The 17,781-nt window shown below is 39.3% G+C and overlaps 1 protein-coding gene across 4 annotated transcripts in view; it reads left to right on the top strand.

The window, feature by feature from the left end:
- The window catches only part of FAM198B (family with sequence similarity 198 member B), a 44,298-nt gene continuing 26,517 nt past the window's right edge, over positions 1-17,781 (top strand). Inside the window, exons 1-4 of one of the 4 annotated variants that reach the window (XM_006916998.3) lie at positions 1-124; positions 519-675; positions 1,343-2,487; positions 16,533-16,747. In XM_006916998.3, the coding sequence (XP_006917060.1) occupies positions 1,578-2,487; positions 16,533-16,747 (1,125 nt within the window). In that variant the 5' untranslated portion in view covers positions 1-124; positions 519-675; positions 1,343-1,577. Of the gene's footprint in view, positions 125-518; positions 685-1,342; positions 2,488-16,532; positions 16,748-17,781 lie in introns of all 4 variants that reach the window. The other 3 variants (XM_015593311.2, XM_015593312.2, XM_025050389.1) reach the window with 3 other exon arrangements.

Below are 17,781 nucleotides of genomic sequence, written 5' to 3'. Positions count from 1 at the left end.
TTATCTCACTGTTCTATTTTTTTCCTCATTTGTGTTAACCCTTTCTTACATTTTTTTAAACTTCTAGGTCTTCTCAGAAGTGGTAGGAGACAAACGTTCCTTTGTAAACGGCCAAGATGGTAAGGTGAGTCGTGGTCCCTGGGAACTCTGGTGCTCTTGTCCCCAGCTAAGTGGGACGGACAGTGGGGTGATAGCGTTCCTCATTTTAGAAGGTATTTATTTGGCCGCTGCTACGCAAACACTCTCAATCCTTTTTAACTCCATGAGACTGATGCTTCTGAGTCTGTTTTCAAACAGGACACTAGAGGGCTCCCAGGGGTTAAAAATAAGTGGCAAATTACTTGAATGAAAACTGCCTCTGTGCGGCATTTGCTTTTTCTGAATTTAAAATTAAAGTTTATTTTTTAAGCTAGTTAAAAAAAAAAACCCTCATCTGTCTCAAGATCAGGTTATAAGCAGCAAGTTTACAAGTAACTGGTTTGTTTTTTGTTTTTTGTTTTTTGCTTTGCAATCAGTAGTTTTCAAGGGAGCTTTTAAAGCCGAGCTGAAATATTTGAAATGTGGAATACTCTTGACCATGAAATATGTTCTACTTACATGCCTCAGCCTCTAAAAGTTCTTTGCATTAGAGTGAGGGATTACATTGTTCCTGGAGCCAAGCACGGGGCCAGCTGTGTAAGTAAGGTTGCTTACGGTTTCTTCTTCTTCTTTTTAATAATATGAAAAAAATAGAACTAGAGATCCTTTTATTTTCTTTCAGCTGACTTTGGTGGGAAGAAAAGGAATAAAAAGTAGTTGAATTCATGTATTGCGTTTCTCTCTGAGTGTGTGACAATAAATTTAAGCGCTTTCAAGATATATGGGCATATGGCTTTATATTATAACTATTAATGTAAGAAAATGGAACATGTTATGAAGAAAAAATTAAAGAGAAAATATTTTTGAATTTGAATGTTAATTAGTTCACTAATTAGTGCAGGAATTAAAAAATAAATATGGGATAGCAATAGAGTTTTTAAAAACATCTATTATTTGTTTTACATTATTTCTGAATTTCAAAAAGGAAAAGCCTGGGTTTCTCAAATTTTAATGTTTTTCCTTCAGAATCAAATTAAATGACAAGTTATAAAATATTCTTGTATTTTTGTGTCTTGTTCTCACTAATTTAAACTGAATATCAAATCTACACATCTATCTTGTTTCTGTTTTTCAAACTTCATTAAAAAAAATATAGTGGTGATACTTATGGAAGGAAAGGGTTACTTTTTTCTTTTATTCTTGTAGAGGAACTGAACTAGTTTGAGATTGTGACTCAGTTAACTCTGTTTCCATTCATTTCCAGAAACAAGCTGCACTTCTCTTTGGGGAAGCTGACAGGAGTTTAAAAGGTTTGTTGTGGCGAGGGTCACAAACGTTCCCAACTCCATCACCAACCCTTTACTTCCATCTCTACCCGCTGGAGACCACTTAAGACACCTAAGAGGAGGCGACAGCTGATTTCAGGAAACCATGCATCATGTCAGCAAGAGCCAACTGCAGACTTTAAACTCCAATCAACATGTGGATGCGGCAGAGAAATGACCCGTCCAGACAAGCCAGGACAGCTCATAAACTGGTTCGTCTGCACCCTGTGCGTCCCGCGGGTGCGTAAACTTTGGAGCAGCCGGCGTCCAAGGACCCGGAGGAACCTCCTGCTGGGCACTGCCTGCGCCATCTACCTGGGCTTCCTGGTGAGCCAGGTGGGGCGCGCCTCCCTCCGGCACAGACGGGCAGCAGAAAAGGGGCCACACCAGAGCCGCGACACCGCCGAGGCACCCTTCCCTGAGATACCCTTGGATGGGACCCTGGCCCCTCCGGAGTCCCAGGGCAATGGCACCACCCTGCTGCCCAATGTGGTGTACATTACTCTACGCTCCAAGCGCAGCAAGCCCGCCAATATACGTGGCACGGTGAAACCAAAGCGCAGGAAGAAGTATGCAGTGGCATCTCCAGCCGCAGGACGGGAGGCTTTGGTCAGACCATCCCTTCAGCCGCAGGAAGGTGCAAGGGCAGCTGATGCCGAAGCGCCCGCGTACATCCAGGGAGGAAACCTAGCGAAGGTCGGGGAACGACCCTGGAGGTTGATAAAAGGTCCGGGAGTGCGAGGTGGGGGCTCAGATTTCCAGCTGCCCAAGGCCAGGGAGAGCAACATCAGGATCTACAGCGAGAGCGCCCCCTCGTGGCTGAGCAAAGAAGACATCCGCAGAATGCGCCTGTTGGCGGATGGCGCAGTGGCGGGCCTCCAGCCAGTGTCCCCAAAGAGCCGAGCGCGCTTGCTGGTGCTGGAGGGGAACACCGCTGGCTCTGTGCCTGGCTGCGGTCCTCGTCCCTGTGGGCTGGTCAAGCAGCCTTTGGACATGAGTGAGGTGTTTGCCTTCCACCTGGACAGGATCCTGGGGCTCAACAGGACCCTGCCTTCTGTGAGCAGGAAATCAGAGTTCATCCAAGGTAACAAACAGCTTCACAGGCTTTGTTATTTGCAGCTGTTGGGGATTGGGGTTGATTTTCTCTTTTCCCTCACTCTTTTTTTGTAAATGATTTTCTCCACCCACGTTTCACATTTGGACAGCAGCAGCAGTGTGTCTTTCCATATGCTTGGCATTCTTTATTTTCCCAGCTTTGGGAGGATGTGAGAGTTCCACGGAAACGCTGTACTCGACTGCATGCAAGAGTAAGCCCACACTGTATAATCTTTGCTCTTCTTTTTCCTTACTGCACTTCCCAGCGGCTTATTAAATCTAATTAAAGCCAATGGCAATTTGCATGATGAGGAGAGGAAGCCAAGGTAGAGCCAAAGATCTTGCTGACAGGCGTATTATTAGATAAGTTACTATGAAAGTAAGTAAAATTTCATTCGTTAGTTTTTTAAAATAAGAAGGAAGTAGGTTATCTTTCGTCAGCAGATGGAATCTTTTTAAAAGTCCCAGAGCCAGACTATGTTAGAGTCAACCCCTTGATTTTTCACAGTGGATTTAATCCCTTTATTTACTGAAGAAAAATGAGGCAAAAATGGGTGATTTATTCAGTATATGTGCTAACCAGCTATGTGGTTTTTTCAAGCCAGTGACTATTGTTTATTGAGTCTGATATCCAAGATTCTCTTCAGGTGACAAACATTTTGGCAGGTTCTAGGGTATGTGGCCAGTCCTTTCTGTTGCAGGCAAAAGGGGTTGGTCTGTGGCCATGCTCTTGCCATATAGAGGCTATTCTCTGAGTCTTGAGTATCTTACAAGGTTTGAATACAAAGTAGGGTGGGTCAATGGCTGTATTGAAAAGCAGAACAATCCCAAAAGGACTCCAAAGAGGTTATAAACTCAAGGAATATTCCCTTGTTTCCTGTCACGGTAAAATTTAGTATTTTAGTGAGAGTCCCATGGACTCTAGACTGGAATGGATTGAAACTCTTGAGACTGGCTAATAACTAACTGGATTCTCAATGGCTTTAGGATTATAATTTAATCTTAGAATGGGTACTTCTTGAAATAGCAGTGATTTGCTAAGGCAGATATGATATCCCTTGCTTATCTCGGTTCATATCTAAGTGCTTCAGGTTTACGAGTACGTTTCAGTGTCTCAACTTCTCAAAGTAGCCCACTATGATTATGCTGATATGGGATAGCATCTTAAACTTTTAACCAAATATTGGCAAAAGCTCACTTTTATTGGGTGCTCACTGTGTGCTAAGCACTATACTAATTGGTTCCTATAGTTCATACGTGCACTGACTCCTATCATTCTCACAACAGTGCTATGAAGGAGGCACTATTATTATTTCCACTTAGTAGATGAGAAAGAAAGGTTTATTTTAGGCAAAGTAATTGGTCTCAACTCCCATAGCTAATGTTAATGGCTAAGCTGGGTTTTGAACCCAGGCCCAGCAAAATCAGAATGTAAGCTCTCAACCACTGGGCTTAGGTGACTGTATTACTTATTATTCAAACTGGAACACCCTGGAGTAAAAGAAGATGTTGGTGGGCATGAGATAACAGGCATATACTGAGGCTGTTCTGGGCATAGGGTCACCTTTGTTCTGATATATTGCCCTTCATTTTCATCTCATAAAGGCTCCTGAGAAGAGAAGGTGAACTTGAATAGATCCTGAGGTCCGGCACTCTGATTTGCCCTTTGATCTTCCCTGGGATGCTTCTGGATGGAAGTTAAGAGAATAGAGCAGTGGGTAGGAGCCTGGGCCTTGGAGCTGAACTGCTTGGGGTTTGAATCTACCAGCCATGTGACCTGGGAATGTTATAGTATCTCTGGATGCCTCCGTTTCCTCAACCGTAAATGACAGTAATACCTACCTTTTGAGGTATTTGTTAGCTAATATGTGGAAAACACATGGAACCAGTGCTTGTCACACAGTAAACCTTTGATAAATGTGGGCTACTTCTGCTACTACACTCAGCACATAAGGTACCAAGTTAATTGAGTTGCTCACATAGCCTCCAAGCCTCACATATTATTTCTTTATGTAACAGAACTAGTACGACAACCCACAGGTCTCTTGACTGCTTAAACTTTTTGATACCTGGATTCCTCTTACATATTTAATTCTGTGCTCTGAATATGTAGCATTTTTAAGAATGCTAAGAGGGTAGTTGCTTTCAGTTTGAAGGAAGGGTGTATAATCCCAATATAGCCTCATGTTCCTCTTTCCTTTCAGAAGTAAATAGTAATGGAAAGAAACAAAGTTGTACTGATATGAGTTTTGATGTGACGAATTAAATACTTAAGATTATTTCTCACACAGTACCAGATCTTTCTTTGCTTTCTTTGATACCTTCTCTGATTTAGTTATAAAATCAGGTCAATTTCCTCAAGAGTCTATGAAATAATCTAAGTATAGTTATGAGCACTACACAGTATAATTCTACTTATATAGACTATTATACTGATGTAAGGTACATAAATAGATCTGTTCTGGTCATGGTAGGAGATAATCTTAGGTTCTTAGTATCTTTTTCCATCTACCAATTTCTAGTCTTTCTGATTTGTGTCTTTCTTCCCCTGATTTTCACAGAAGTGTATTTTTCTTTTAGAGTCCTCTTTTTTTTTTTGTCCAAGCTTTGCTTTATTTTCACCTCCCTGTCTACCTAAGGAGGTGATAGATCTTACCTACTTACCCAGCACTTATTTCTGGCTCATTCTGTGTCATTGCTTTGTATTATAATTGCTTGGTCAATAATCTGTTCCTTTTTAGTAGTCTCTAGGTTTGTGAAGGCAGAGATATTCTCTGTCTTTTTTATCATTGCATTTCTAGGTCCTTGTGGAGAGTCTGGCATATAGTAGGTGCTCAGTAAATACTTTTGGATAATAACAGGAATGAATTCTTGGCCTGTTTCACTGACTGTAAAGAGTAGATCTACATTTGCCTCCAGCTTCCAATACTCAGGACAAGTGCTACTGATTTTAGTCCTAAGTCCAGGCCGAGATTTCTCTTAGAGGATCTTATAAAGAGCACATTGTAGAAGTAATGAAAAAGGTCCTTGGCAGCCTCTGTACAACATGAAAAAAAAAGGTTTGTAGAGCTTTTTCTTGTGAGGCCCAACAATGTGATCTGCTGACCTCACCATACTGTGTTTTGCTAATGAGTTTTCTGTAGGAAGAACAATAGGATTTAGTTTAAGTATATATTTCTCTGATGATCTGGCTTGGTTAGGAGTAGATCTTTTAATATCTGGGAGAGTGGGTAGCCAGCAAATCCTATAAGTTACCTTCCCGAAATGATGTTTCTGTTCTCTGACTTTTGATTAATGTTTGTGAAAATAAATTCATGCTTAGCATCAAGAACATAGCTAGTCTGCATTTTGAGTCAAATATAGGTATTTGGCTTATCTTAGTTAATCTTTCCAAGAAATCTATGCAGTAGACTTTTTTTTTTTTTTTACCTCAATATTGAGATGAAGAAAAAGCATTAGGAGGACAGCTCAAGGTCATACATTGAGTTAGTTGTCCAGAAAGAATTCAGACCCTTGTCTTCTAACTTCAAGTCTTTCCTCTTTTCATCAATCTTCTCTCAACAAATCTTTTCTTTCTCCATCACCATAACCTATTAGTATATATAGTTATTTAATACAGCTAGAAATAGATGACTTACACACTGATGCATAGATACAGGCTAGGGGAACCTCTTTTTTCTCAAGGAGACAACAACCTTAACCACAGCAAGAGTAATATAGATGAATTCCAGGCGAATCTCTTTGAATACAAAAATATGCATGTGAAATGAGTAGACTTACTGGCTCTGTACTGTATACAAGACCATTTTCTGACAGGTATTACCCCAAAGTTAACCCAGCAAATGAGAAGGATGTACTTGGAGAAGGGCAAGGTTGTAATTAGATGGGGAGTACCTGCAGTGTACCATACTACAAAATCCAGCAATCACCCCTGGAGCAGAGTCTCACCCTGCATGTCTCTGTGTGGGAAACGCAAAAGTGAATTGAAATGTAGCATCAAAAGGCCTTTTTATAAAAAGTCCATATTTGCATTAATGAAGTCTTCTTCATTTGTGAATTTATAAAGAATCTAGTGTTCTTTATCACACAGTGCCTATACTGCACTTGATGTCTTTTGTCTATCACTTAATACTTCTACACAGAAGGTAGTATTGATACTTTACATATGGGAATCCTGAGGCTCAGTGAGGTTATGAAATTTGCCCAAGGATGCCTAGCTAGTGAGCAGTGGAACTGGAATTCGTACCTAATTCTGATACTAAAGCCTCCTCATGTTGATTTACTTCTTACATACCACTTCTCAAATATAACTTGGTATAATTATGAGGTAGTGACAAAAACGGACAGACTTTAGCATGGTGATTTCTGACTCACCATCATATCAACATTTCTATTTAATTTCTTTTTTCCATCTAACAATTTAACATTGATAGTTTTACTCAAGGAGCGTATTGACATACCACTCAAAGTATTACTACGAGGTTTAGTTTTGGGTTTTTGTTTTTAATACAAGCCAATGCTTACCAGATTTTCTTATCTTAACAAAAACAATCCTGTGCATGCTAATATAGCTGAACATATTAGTGTGTTTTCTGCCAAACTATCCTTGCAAAAGTCATGAATCATTACGAAGATCATCAGACACTGTGTGGTGCTGATAACATTTAGATAATTGTTTTAGCAAAATATTTAAAAATGTTTGTCTAAAACAGGACAAAGCAGACTGTGTCCATGTAAAAGTAAAGGACATAAGAAAAGCCAGCGCCCCTCTGTGACCTTCGACTTAGCAGCTTTGCCAAAGCTGTCCCCAGCAGTCTACACAGTAGTGTGGCTGAATCCCAGTGGACACCACTCTTCGTAGCATTTAAGCATTGTACTATTTTTCATGCCCAGCATGGAAGGTGCATTTTGTATGTTTTATTTTTAGGATGCTGCTTTATTGTCACAGAGCTATCATATTGAACAAAGGTAGCCTACTTCCAGGAATTCTATGTGTCAAGGCTGCTTAGATGACAAACTGCAGGCACGCTGCCAGCTTCCCTTTAAACTCATTGTAGATCCCAAGTTGCTCACTGTTTTCCAACTTGTATTGCCTCATTTCATTATAAGGTATTGTGTGTTTTCCACTCTTTCTTTAAGTTTATGCAAGCAGCACTGTGAGTCGTGGATAATACTGCAGTTGCCAGTGCAGAGCTGTTCTTTTCCTGTTGATTTGGGCTCAGGTGAGGAGGATGAAGGTGTCTCGTAGGGAGCTATGAGAATAACCCAGGTTGACTTGGAAACACACCGACTTTAAAATCTTAGAAATCTTGGACGTTTGTGCAAACTTTCTTAAAATAGTTATTTTGAAAAATCTGGATTGAAAGCCCCTTGTATTCTTTATCAGAAAAGCCCTAAGGGTATTTCTTTAGCAATCAAACTGAGCTGATCAGCTTAAGGCTTTCATTCATCAGGGAACAAAAGTTTACTGAGCATCCGCTCCTAGCAGTGCTCCGCTCCAGTGTGTCCACTTGTTTGCTCATGACATACCTTCTTGGACAAAGTTGGGGAACAGGGTAACCATCTCTGCTGTGCCTCTGGAACTTGTCTCCTGGTATCACACATGGCTGGGATAGAAAGAACAATGAATAGCTGAAACAGGGCTCTGCACATAAAATATGCATGGGCCTCAGCTCCGTGTAATCTATTCCCTTGTATAGTATCACGTTTACTTTTATTTTCTTTTAAGAAATAATTATTCAGCACCCGCTATGTGCTAGTCACTCTTCTAGTCATTGAGGCTACATCAGTGAACAAAATAATCAAGAACCCCTGGCCCTGTGGTGCTGACACCGTGGGCCGTGAGAGAGTTCAGTGGCTTGGAGGAAATCTTATTGCCACTGGTTTCAGGATTCACAGCGCCAGCCTGAGCTTGCGGTCATGACCTTTTCATCAGAACTGACTCTGTTCTTGTCTCTGTCTCTAAGGACAGCAGAGGTGCGGAAGGACTAGACAGCTCAGCTCCCACCTCAGTTAATGGGTAAATATTGACATTTCAGTCGAATTCAATTGTAATCAATAGCATTAACTTTCTGTGTGAGAGGCACTGCTCTAAACGTGGGGAAGAAGCCGTATAGTCTTTAATTCAAATAGCTCTGTAGTTAAGAGCATGGCCAGGTATACGAGTTTGCCGTCACAAAATACCACAGACTATGTAGCTTAAGCAGAGAAATTTATTTTCTCACACTTCTGGTGGCTTGAAATCTAAGATCAAGGTGTCATTCTATCTGGTTTCTTCAGAGACCTCTCTCAGGGATGTGTGCACACAGTGGAAAGGCCATCTGAGGTCTTTCCTGTGTGCGCTGTATGCATACATCTCTGGTATCTCTCTGTGTTCTAATCTCTTCTTATAAGGACACCAGTCATATTGGGTTTGGGCCTACCATACTGGCTTCATTTTAACTTAATTACCTCGTTAAAGGCCCTATCTACAAATACAATCACATTCTGAGGTACTGGGGTTAGAGCTTCAACATGTGAATTTTGAGGGGACACAATTTAGCCCATAACAACTGGCATATAGACTCCTCGAGTCTGAATCCTGGATCTACGACTTGATAGTTGTGTGACCTGGGACAATTAACTTAATCTCTCTGTTCCTTATTTCTTCTTTGGTATACTGATGATAAGGACAGTACTTACCTCATAGAGTTGTGAGAATTAAGTGAGTTGATATGTACAAAATACTTATAATGGTGCCTAACACATAGTAATAACACTCAGTAAATGTTACCTTTTATTTTCATCCAGTTTCTGAGCTGATTCAAAATGTGTGTTTTTTTTTTAGATTTTCTTAGTTTGTTTACCTAGATTGATGTTTACTTGAATTGAGTAAACAGGCACCTAGAATTGTCATTTAAAGACAATGCTTGGAGTGGACAGTGGATAATGTCGTTTGTGGTGTGCTGAGCACGTTCCATTCATTATCTCACTACAGTTTACAGTAGCCTCATGCATCAGATAGTTTTGGACACATTTCCTGTGGGGAAAATGAGGCTCAGAGAATAACATATGTCCTCTAAAGGCCCACAGGTCATGTGTAGTGGGGCTGGGATGTAGACATGGGTCGGAAGGACTCCATACCCTTGTTCCTCATCACAGTGTGGACTGTCTCCCGCTGTCCCTTTTCACATTTCCTGTTGGCCTCCCAGTGGTTGTGGCCTGGGGCTTTTCCAGTTCACACACATCCAGATTGTAACCTGCTTTCCCCACTGCCTTTCAGTCTAATTTCTGAATGGAGCCGTGATGCCTTAACTGTTTCCTTTCTCATGATGGTGATTTGGGATCAGGAGGAGAGAGGCAGCGGTATTTATACCATCCCCATTTTCATCATTCCAGTGTCTCATGGACTCACGGAGACATGGGCATGGACTGTTGAGCACGAGTTGAGTAGAATGAGGGTGTGGAAACCTCTGTACATCCCCACCTCTATTTCTCAAGTTTCTCTCTGATCCTTCTCAATGCATTTAGAGTAAGGACAGTGAAATCACTCCTTACGAGGATGTTACACCAGCCAAACTTTTACTCTGGGCCTGTTTCTCAGAACCTAAGGGCTATAGATGAAAATTGGGGAATTCCGAAAATGTATTCATTCATTCATCGATCTCTACTTTTGAATATTTGCTTTTGTCTAGGCGTTATATCAGGAATTAAAGGTCCAAAGGTGATTAATAAATAGTCCCTGTTCTCACAGAGCTCTCAGCTCGGAGGGCAGGAGACAGCCAAGCAAACCTATCATGCCAAAGGGGATGGTGAGGACCTCAGGGGGGATGTTTTTAGGAGGCCCTGCAGGCACAGAGAGGGAGAATTTAGCCCAGAACATGTGTGTAGGGGGGGTAGGTAGGGGCTATAAAAACTTCTAGAAGAGATAATGTCAGAACTGGTTCTGAGAAATCACCGTGGGTGGAGTGAGAGATGGGGTGGGTGTAGAAAGGGTAGAAAAAACAGATGTGCAAAAAACTTGTGAGGACACAGTACGCTTAGGAAACTGCACCTATTTCTGAAAAAAGATCAGGGTTGCGGGGGTTGTGGGTGGGGATGAAGTGAGATCAAGCTATGGAGAGTGGGTGGATTTTATGTCATGTAAGGACATGCAGACTTTATCTCGTAGATAACGGGGAATCACTGAAGGGCTTGAAGTAGAGGAGTGATGTCATGAGCTTTGCACTATCCAAGGTCACTCTGGTCGAGAATTCATGGCTCCATTATCTACATTAATTATCACTGAATTTCTCAGGATTGGGTCACCCTAAGGTAACCAAGGCCTCGTTAGTAAAATGTGATTGTGGAGCCTGGCAAAGTGACCTCATCACCACCTTCTGAAGTCACGTTCGATTGCTGGGTTTTTTTTTGTTTGTTTGTTTTTTAATGGAATATTGAGACAGGAAGAGTCCAGTCTGGAAGTTTTCATTTACATAGCGGAAGTCTAGGGCAGACCTAGAAAGCAGAAGTTCTGTCTATTAGTCAAAGGCTCAGAAAAAAGGGCACTGTTTTTAAATCGGAACCAATGATTTAGATTGTTTTAAGCAGTTTGTGATGGAGGAAGTCACAAGATTCTCCTTTCTTGCTTCCTCAGCTTCACACTCAGCTAACTCTTCAGGAACTATGGAGATTATTTTAACTCAGCCCAACCTAGAGAAAACAAGCGATGAAGTGAAAAACAAATAAGTAAATATAGTTATTGTTTGTTTGAACGAACATATTCTAAATCACCTGGAAATCTATTTCTAAAACAAGTCCCTATATCCAGAACTTGGCTGGCTGTATAGAATCTATATGTATAAAATCTAAGAAGTCCTGCCTCTCTACCACCTCTCCCTTTTTTAAGTCATAAAATATGAACAAAGGTTTGGCTCTTTTTTAATATTTGACAGTGCTGCATTTTCAGAATTTCACTGGATTGTCGCACAATCCTGCCGGACAGATTTCAAAGGTACTCTTTGTACCACAGGGGACTCTGTGCCCCCGTCAGGGTGGCTGAAGGAGTTGACTAATGTCCTGTGGAGACCAGTGATGGCATCAGGAATAGAATTAACAATATGACTTCTTTTTCTGCTGCATATTGTTAGCTCCTTTTCAGCAAAGGTTCTTCTCCTTATTAACTGTAGCATTTTACCACACTCTGAGCTATACCATTTCTTCATTTCTTGGCTTCCCACTGAGAATTCAGTCTTTTAGTCCTTCACTTGTTCCCCTCAGAACACTCATTAAATTGGCAAGCCATTTATTCGATCATCACTACATATGTGCACTTATCGGTTTCTTCTAAACTCTAAACTCTCAGGCCTGGGCCTTGGCTGGGGCTGGAATCTTGTAAGGCCTCCGTTTTCGGTATGCCTCACTCTGAATTCTTTATATCTGAAACGGAGGAACCGGCAGGTTCCTTTGAAGATGATCGAAAGACAATTGTAAATACTTTTTTTTTTTTTAAATAAATGAATTAACAATATTTAAAACCTAGAATGGAAGTAAAATTTCACCTAATCCTTCAGATTTCCTCCTCCCTCAATGCTGTTACACAATCTTGCATTTCCATTTTGCCAACCCTCACACTGACTAACTTGTTCACATTCAGCAACTCTATGCCAGGAGACCTTTTCATCTCTTCCACTTCAGTCTAGTACTTTTAATTGCCCAAATTCTAATGTGATAGGTAGGCACTGTAGAAAAATAGAGCAGATAGTACTTAAGGGATCATCAACAGCAAGACTTGCATCAAAATAATATTTGCCTTTAGCATCTAGAAACGTACAGCCTTAAGGTTTTCCTTCAGTGCATTGGACAGTTACTATGGAACCAGACAGAATTTGTTCCCTGTAACAAATATGAACCTCACGTTTTGATTGGCTTTTGTTTCCTTTAGTGGGTTTGGTAGAGTTGTTTGTAACGAAGGACTCTGAGCTGGACTGTCACTTTCTTTTTACCTTGTTCACAAGGAGTCTTGGAATGATAGGAAGGATTTTTTATACGAGTACTCAGGACATTTGTACTTATTTTTCTCAGTGACAAATGGAAACAGACATTCATAACTCCTCCCAACATGTTTAGCATCCACCTACAATTCAACAAAACCAGTCAGCCAGTGTTCAAAGTGAAGGGCATTTCATAAATCCAGGCAGAGGGGATTGTGTATAGCATTCATTCTTAGCGAATTTCCGCATTTATCTTCTCAAATGAATGTCTTCATTGTGCTTTTGAATAAAGAACAACTTGGGGAAAACATCAGAATTTAGGGAAAATATTCACGTTTTGGAAAAAATAAGCTTTCCTGGCAAGTCGCAGTTTATAGACAGCTGTATTACCTTTAATTCACTTGAACACCCACATATCTTTTAAACCCTGCTTTCTCACCACTCTGACAGTTAGAATTTTATCTCTTCACTGTTCAGATTTCTCTAGAAAGTATATTACTGCATCATTTTGACAAACCTGAATGCAAAGAGATGAATGCGCCTCATCTCTGAAAAATTTCAGGGTTAAGTTGCTTTAACCAGTTTCCTGTTTTCAGAGGCGATTTTTCTGTCATCCCTTCAGATCTATCAAAGTTCCCTTAATTCTTTTAACAGCCATATCTTACGAAAGGTGGACTCCTCCTCACTGCAGCACTCATAGCTCAGCCTGAGAATTGCTGCTCGCCCTGCCTTCTTCTTGCTCTTTGGATATGCCCCTTTCTAGAGGTACGGATTTCCAGCAGTGCAAACTACTTTGCCAAGAGGACATAGATGGGTATGGAGAAAAACACATAATATTAATTGAAAACTAGTTATTTCTCTCAACTGAAAGTTCTCTTTGGCAGTTGGAGAACATTTTTTAAATAATAGTATAGAAAATGTATCATTCAAAAAATTTGATGATCTAAGGTAGAAAAATGGTAAATGAAATGTAATATACTCATAGACTAGAATAGGGGTCGAAAACACTACAGTCTGTGAGCCTTTTTTTGTATGGCCTGTAAGCCGCAAATGGTTTCTATAATTTTAAATGGTTGAAAAAATCAAGAGAATAATAATATTACTATGACACTTGAAAATTATGAAACAGGTATCTATTATAAGGTTTTATTAAGGCACCGTGAAGGCCATTCGTTGATATATTGTCTTTGACTGTGTTCACGCTACAACAGAGTTGAGCACTTGCGTAGTTGAACAGTTGCGATGGAAACCGTATGGCTCTCAAAGCTTAAAATATTTACTATCTGCCCTTAAAGTTTGCTGACCACTGGACTAGATCACGATTAAGGTGATGGTATTTAAAAACATTTAATTATAAGAAAAATGTTCATGATATAATATATAGTAAATAATTATGATGAATTGATGTCGTATATATAAGATGATCCCAAATAGTTTATTTTCTTTGCATAACTTTTGCTTCTTTCTCCTGATGGAAATGTAAGCTCCATGAAAGGGGAAAAAAAGCATTAATTAATTTAGGTCTAAAACAGGGCTTGGCCAAAAGTAAATGGCTCAGAAATGTAAGCTCCATGAAAGGGGAAAAAAAGCATTAATTAATTTAGGTCTAGAACAGTGCTTGGCACATAGTAGATGCTCAATAAACAAATAAAGGTCAGTTGAAGACTGATGAAGTTTGTGATTATCTAATGTATCTGAGTAATCATAGTCATAGCAAAACCTTTCTGGATATGCATATATGTTAGGAACCAGATTGAGAACTTTAAGTGTGTGATCCCATTTGTCCTAACAAAGTCCATTTGGAAGGTGCATTATCACCCTCATTTTACATAAGATAAAAGCAAAAAGAGGTTGCATAACTCATCTAATGTTACAAAGCTAAGAAGTAATGTGACCAGAATTCAAAAGTTCTGTCTGTTGGATTCCAGAGTCTGAGCTCTAGCCGTAAGCTATACCCCTTAAATTTCTAAAAACAATTTACATTTTCAGGTGAGAAAGAAAGAGATGGAAAAATACCACAGGTAAATATTCAAATAACAGAACCAGTTACTGGGATATGAGATTATAGATGATTTTTGTTTTCTTAGCTATACATTTTAATGTTTTTCTATATTTCTTAAAATCAATTCTTTTAGTTACTTTTAAAATAAGAAACAATTTTTTCTAAAGGAAAGGAAAAACAGCCCAGAAGGTTGTTAACCATTTCAATTGTTTATGTAGATCGTTTCCTTGTTTCTTGGTCTTGTGTGAATTGCTGGGGAAACTAAACTGGCCTGTCTGTCTCCTGTATTGATTTGTGTTGTTGAAATTCAGTATTAGGTTTCAAGTCCCTTTGAATACTTCCTGGCTCTGAGAATGCAAAGTGCTATCTGTATAACTTTGGTCTAAAGACATTGACGGATAGAGCTTCCTGGTGTTTATCTTTAGAAGTCTGAAGGACCCACGGGTTTGAAAGCCGTGTTGTGTCTTCTTGTATTTGGTTCACTGATCTGTATGTATCTCCCACTGCTTTTACCTGGAATGTATTATTATTATTTTTAAATCGGCATAGTATTTGGAGTATACCCCTTTCGGCCCCAGAAGCCCCAAATCATTTAATAAAGTAAAAGGAAATAAAAAGGAGAGAGTTAATGTTAAAAATAAAGTTCTTTAGTTATGATTCTTGTTTTTTTCCCCTCTGTTTTTCTTTAAATTTATGTCAATAACTTTGGCATGCTTTCCACAATCTAAAGGACTTTCCACATGCCCTGCCCTAAATTGCAAGGCTAAAAGAAGAAAGATTTTTCTTTTGCAGAAAACTGGAATGCAGGTGATTAGAATGATTAAGTGAATGCTATTAAAATTATTGAGGTCACCATAACACAAAATTCAAGAGTGATTAGAGAAGATAACTCTTTCCTGTCTTAAAGACCAGAGATAAGAACTGTACAAGAAGGCAAGGCAAAAGATGTAATAAAGATGTCTTTAACAAAAAAGAAAACTGTTATATATTGAGAACCTCTCGGGTTATTTAAAAAGGCTTTTAAAAATTCCTGTGATGTGTCTAGACATTCCAGTCATAATTTCAAAGGCTTCTATTGTCCAGGCCTGTTAAGAATGAGTTAAGTGGGGTTTTTCAGATCTTTGTGACCTAGTGGTTTTTTTTGTTTTTTGTTTTTTTTACAAGAGCATCTCTGAAAAGCTTCTCAACATCATCTCTCAGTGACTTTATTTGGCAGAAATGGGGAAATGGGGACTTGATGATGTTATTGGTTTTAGGTTGGAAGTGTCATTCAGTGTAGCCCGTGATAGTCTTCCTTGTTTACGATGCCCTCACTCAGTCTTGTGATTCTTCATGCATATCAGCAATAAAATTTCTAAATTGTCAAGAGTGAGACAAAAACAATTCGAGTGACAGATTTTTGAAAGAAATCATCTATACACATTCAGTTGAAGACATGTCATTTGCTTAAATACACTTTGTGAAGTTATACGTGAGCAAATGATCTACTACCAAGAGAGCTGATGTTTCTATCAGAAAAGAAAAATTCTCCTGCTGCTTCTTTACTTCCTTTGGAGATTATAGCGACTGGCGTGAAGCGTACAATTTCACTTTTAAATTTGTGATTTCTAAAAATTCTTTTTCTTCCTGACATCATAATGTGGCTTCAGAAAATCAGACAGTTGTTATTACAAATAGAGAGCAGCTCCATTCAGACATTGAATAGACAATTATAAATGTCTGGATTCTTTCCTCTTTTTGTGGTGGCTGCTTTTAGATGTGGAATAAAACCACATTAACCAGAGGCCATTGTTATTGGTGGTTAGTGGCCAATTCCTGCCACTTCTATAAAGTATCTTGTTTAAAAAAATTTTTTTCTTTCATTGTCTAACAACTTAAGGTTTTATAAGACTTCTATCAGGAAGCATCCTTGAGGTATAAAATATTAAAGCCTCAGAAGACAAAGCGACCATAAAATATCATCTATTAAACTCTTGCATTTGACAGGTGAGAGAATGAATCTGTGAAAGAAGGCATGACTGTCCAAGGGCACACACTGAGCATTCGCATGCTAAAAGAGTGTTTGTTTTTTGAATTCCGTAGATGGCCGCCCTTGTCCTGTCATCCTCTGGGATTCATCTTTATCTCCAACAAGTAATGAGACCCACTCTTCTATTAAGCTCACCTGGGGAACTTATCAGCAGTTGCTAAAACAGAAGTGCTGGCAGAATGGCCGAGTACCCAAGCCCGAGTGGGGTTGTACTGACGTACATCACCACGAGTGGTCCAAGATGGCCCTCTTTGATTTTTTGCTACAGGTAAGTTTATCAAACCAAGTAAGTGGTTATCTAAGACTGATACTGTGTTGTATAAGTCTGACACTAAGGAATTTTCTGCACCTTAAATTTTATGAAGCTAGAGTTTTAAGTTCTATAATGCTATCTGTATTTGGCAAGTATGATACCACATTACAAAAAATTATATTCTTTTGTGATGTATTCAGGACTATCCCTCCACCCTTTTATTAATTTCTGAAGAAAATGATTCCTCAATACTTCAGTCCCATTCGAGGCACACTTACCATAGATATAGTTTGTTGAGGGAACCCATCACTGATTCTTCAAAGCAGATAGTCTTATCCTATTTGGGAAGTGAGCAAATTGAGGTTTGGCAGAGTTAAGTAACTCACCTAAGTTCTTACAACTACTAAGAGCTGGAGCTGGGATTCCCAGGGAATCTGTTGATGGTAAAAATTTGTCTTCTTTTCATCTTTCCACACTGTATTTCAATGGTCATTTGGCCATATAACAGCCACCATTTCCCTTGTTTTCTTTCCAGTAATTTTTTGCAAATATTTTATTATGATTAGATATTAAAGAATAATAAATATCAACCATCTATTTAATTGAGTTACTTGACATTTTATGTTTTTTTTTAAACTCTTGTCTCCTTTTGATAAAGATCTCATGACTCTGTCCACCCCCTCATTCTGATTATTGCCTTTCTCATTCTCCTTTTTAGAAAATCTGGCTTTCTGTGGTTGTATTGTTAATTAGTATTTTGTGGAAATTTAGGACTGTTTTAAAACATTTGCAAAACATTCTCCTTTTTTATGTGTGACATTTCAAGAAGAAACTCAAGAGGGACAAAAATGTAGGAAGAAAACCATTTCAGTGCAGATTCACAGTCTAGGGATTAGGAACTTTCAAGAAAGAGAGAATGATTTATGGTGTCAGTGCTGCAGAGCCACCAGTGAGAACTGAGCTGGAAAGCCTGAAATTTGATTTGTCAAAGGAGCAGACAGGAGTCACCAAATACTGTTGTAGAGTCTAGCTATGAGGCTCAGGTTGGT

Source organism: Pteropus alecto, unplaced genomic scaffold (genome assembly GCF_000325575.1).
Source record: "Pteropus alecto unplaced genomic scaffold, ASM32557v1 scaffold166, whole genome shotgun sequence".
Taxonomy (NCBI): Eukaryota; Metazoa; Chordata; class Mammalia; order Chiroptera; family Pteropodidae; genus Pteropus; species Pteropus alecto.
Note: the sequence above shows the minus strand (reverse complement) of the source record. Positions and strands in the feature narration are given on the sequence as shown.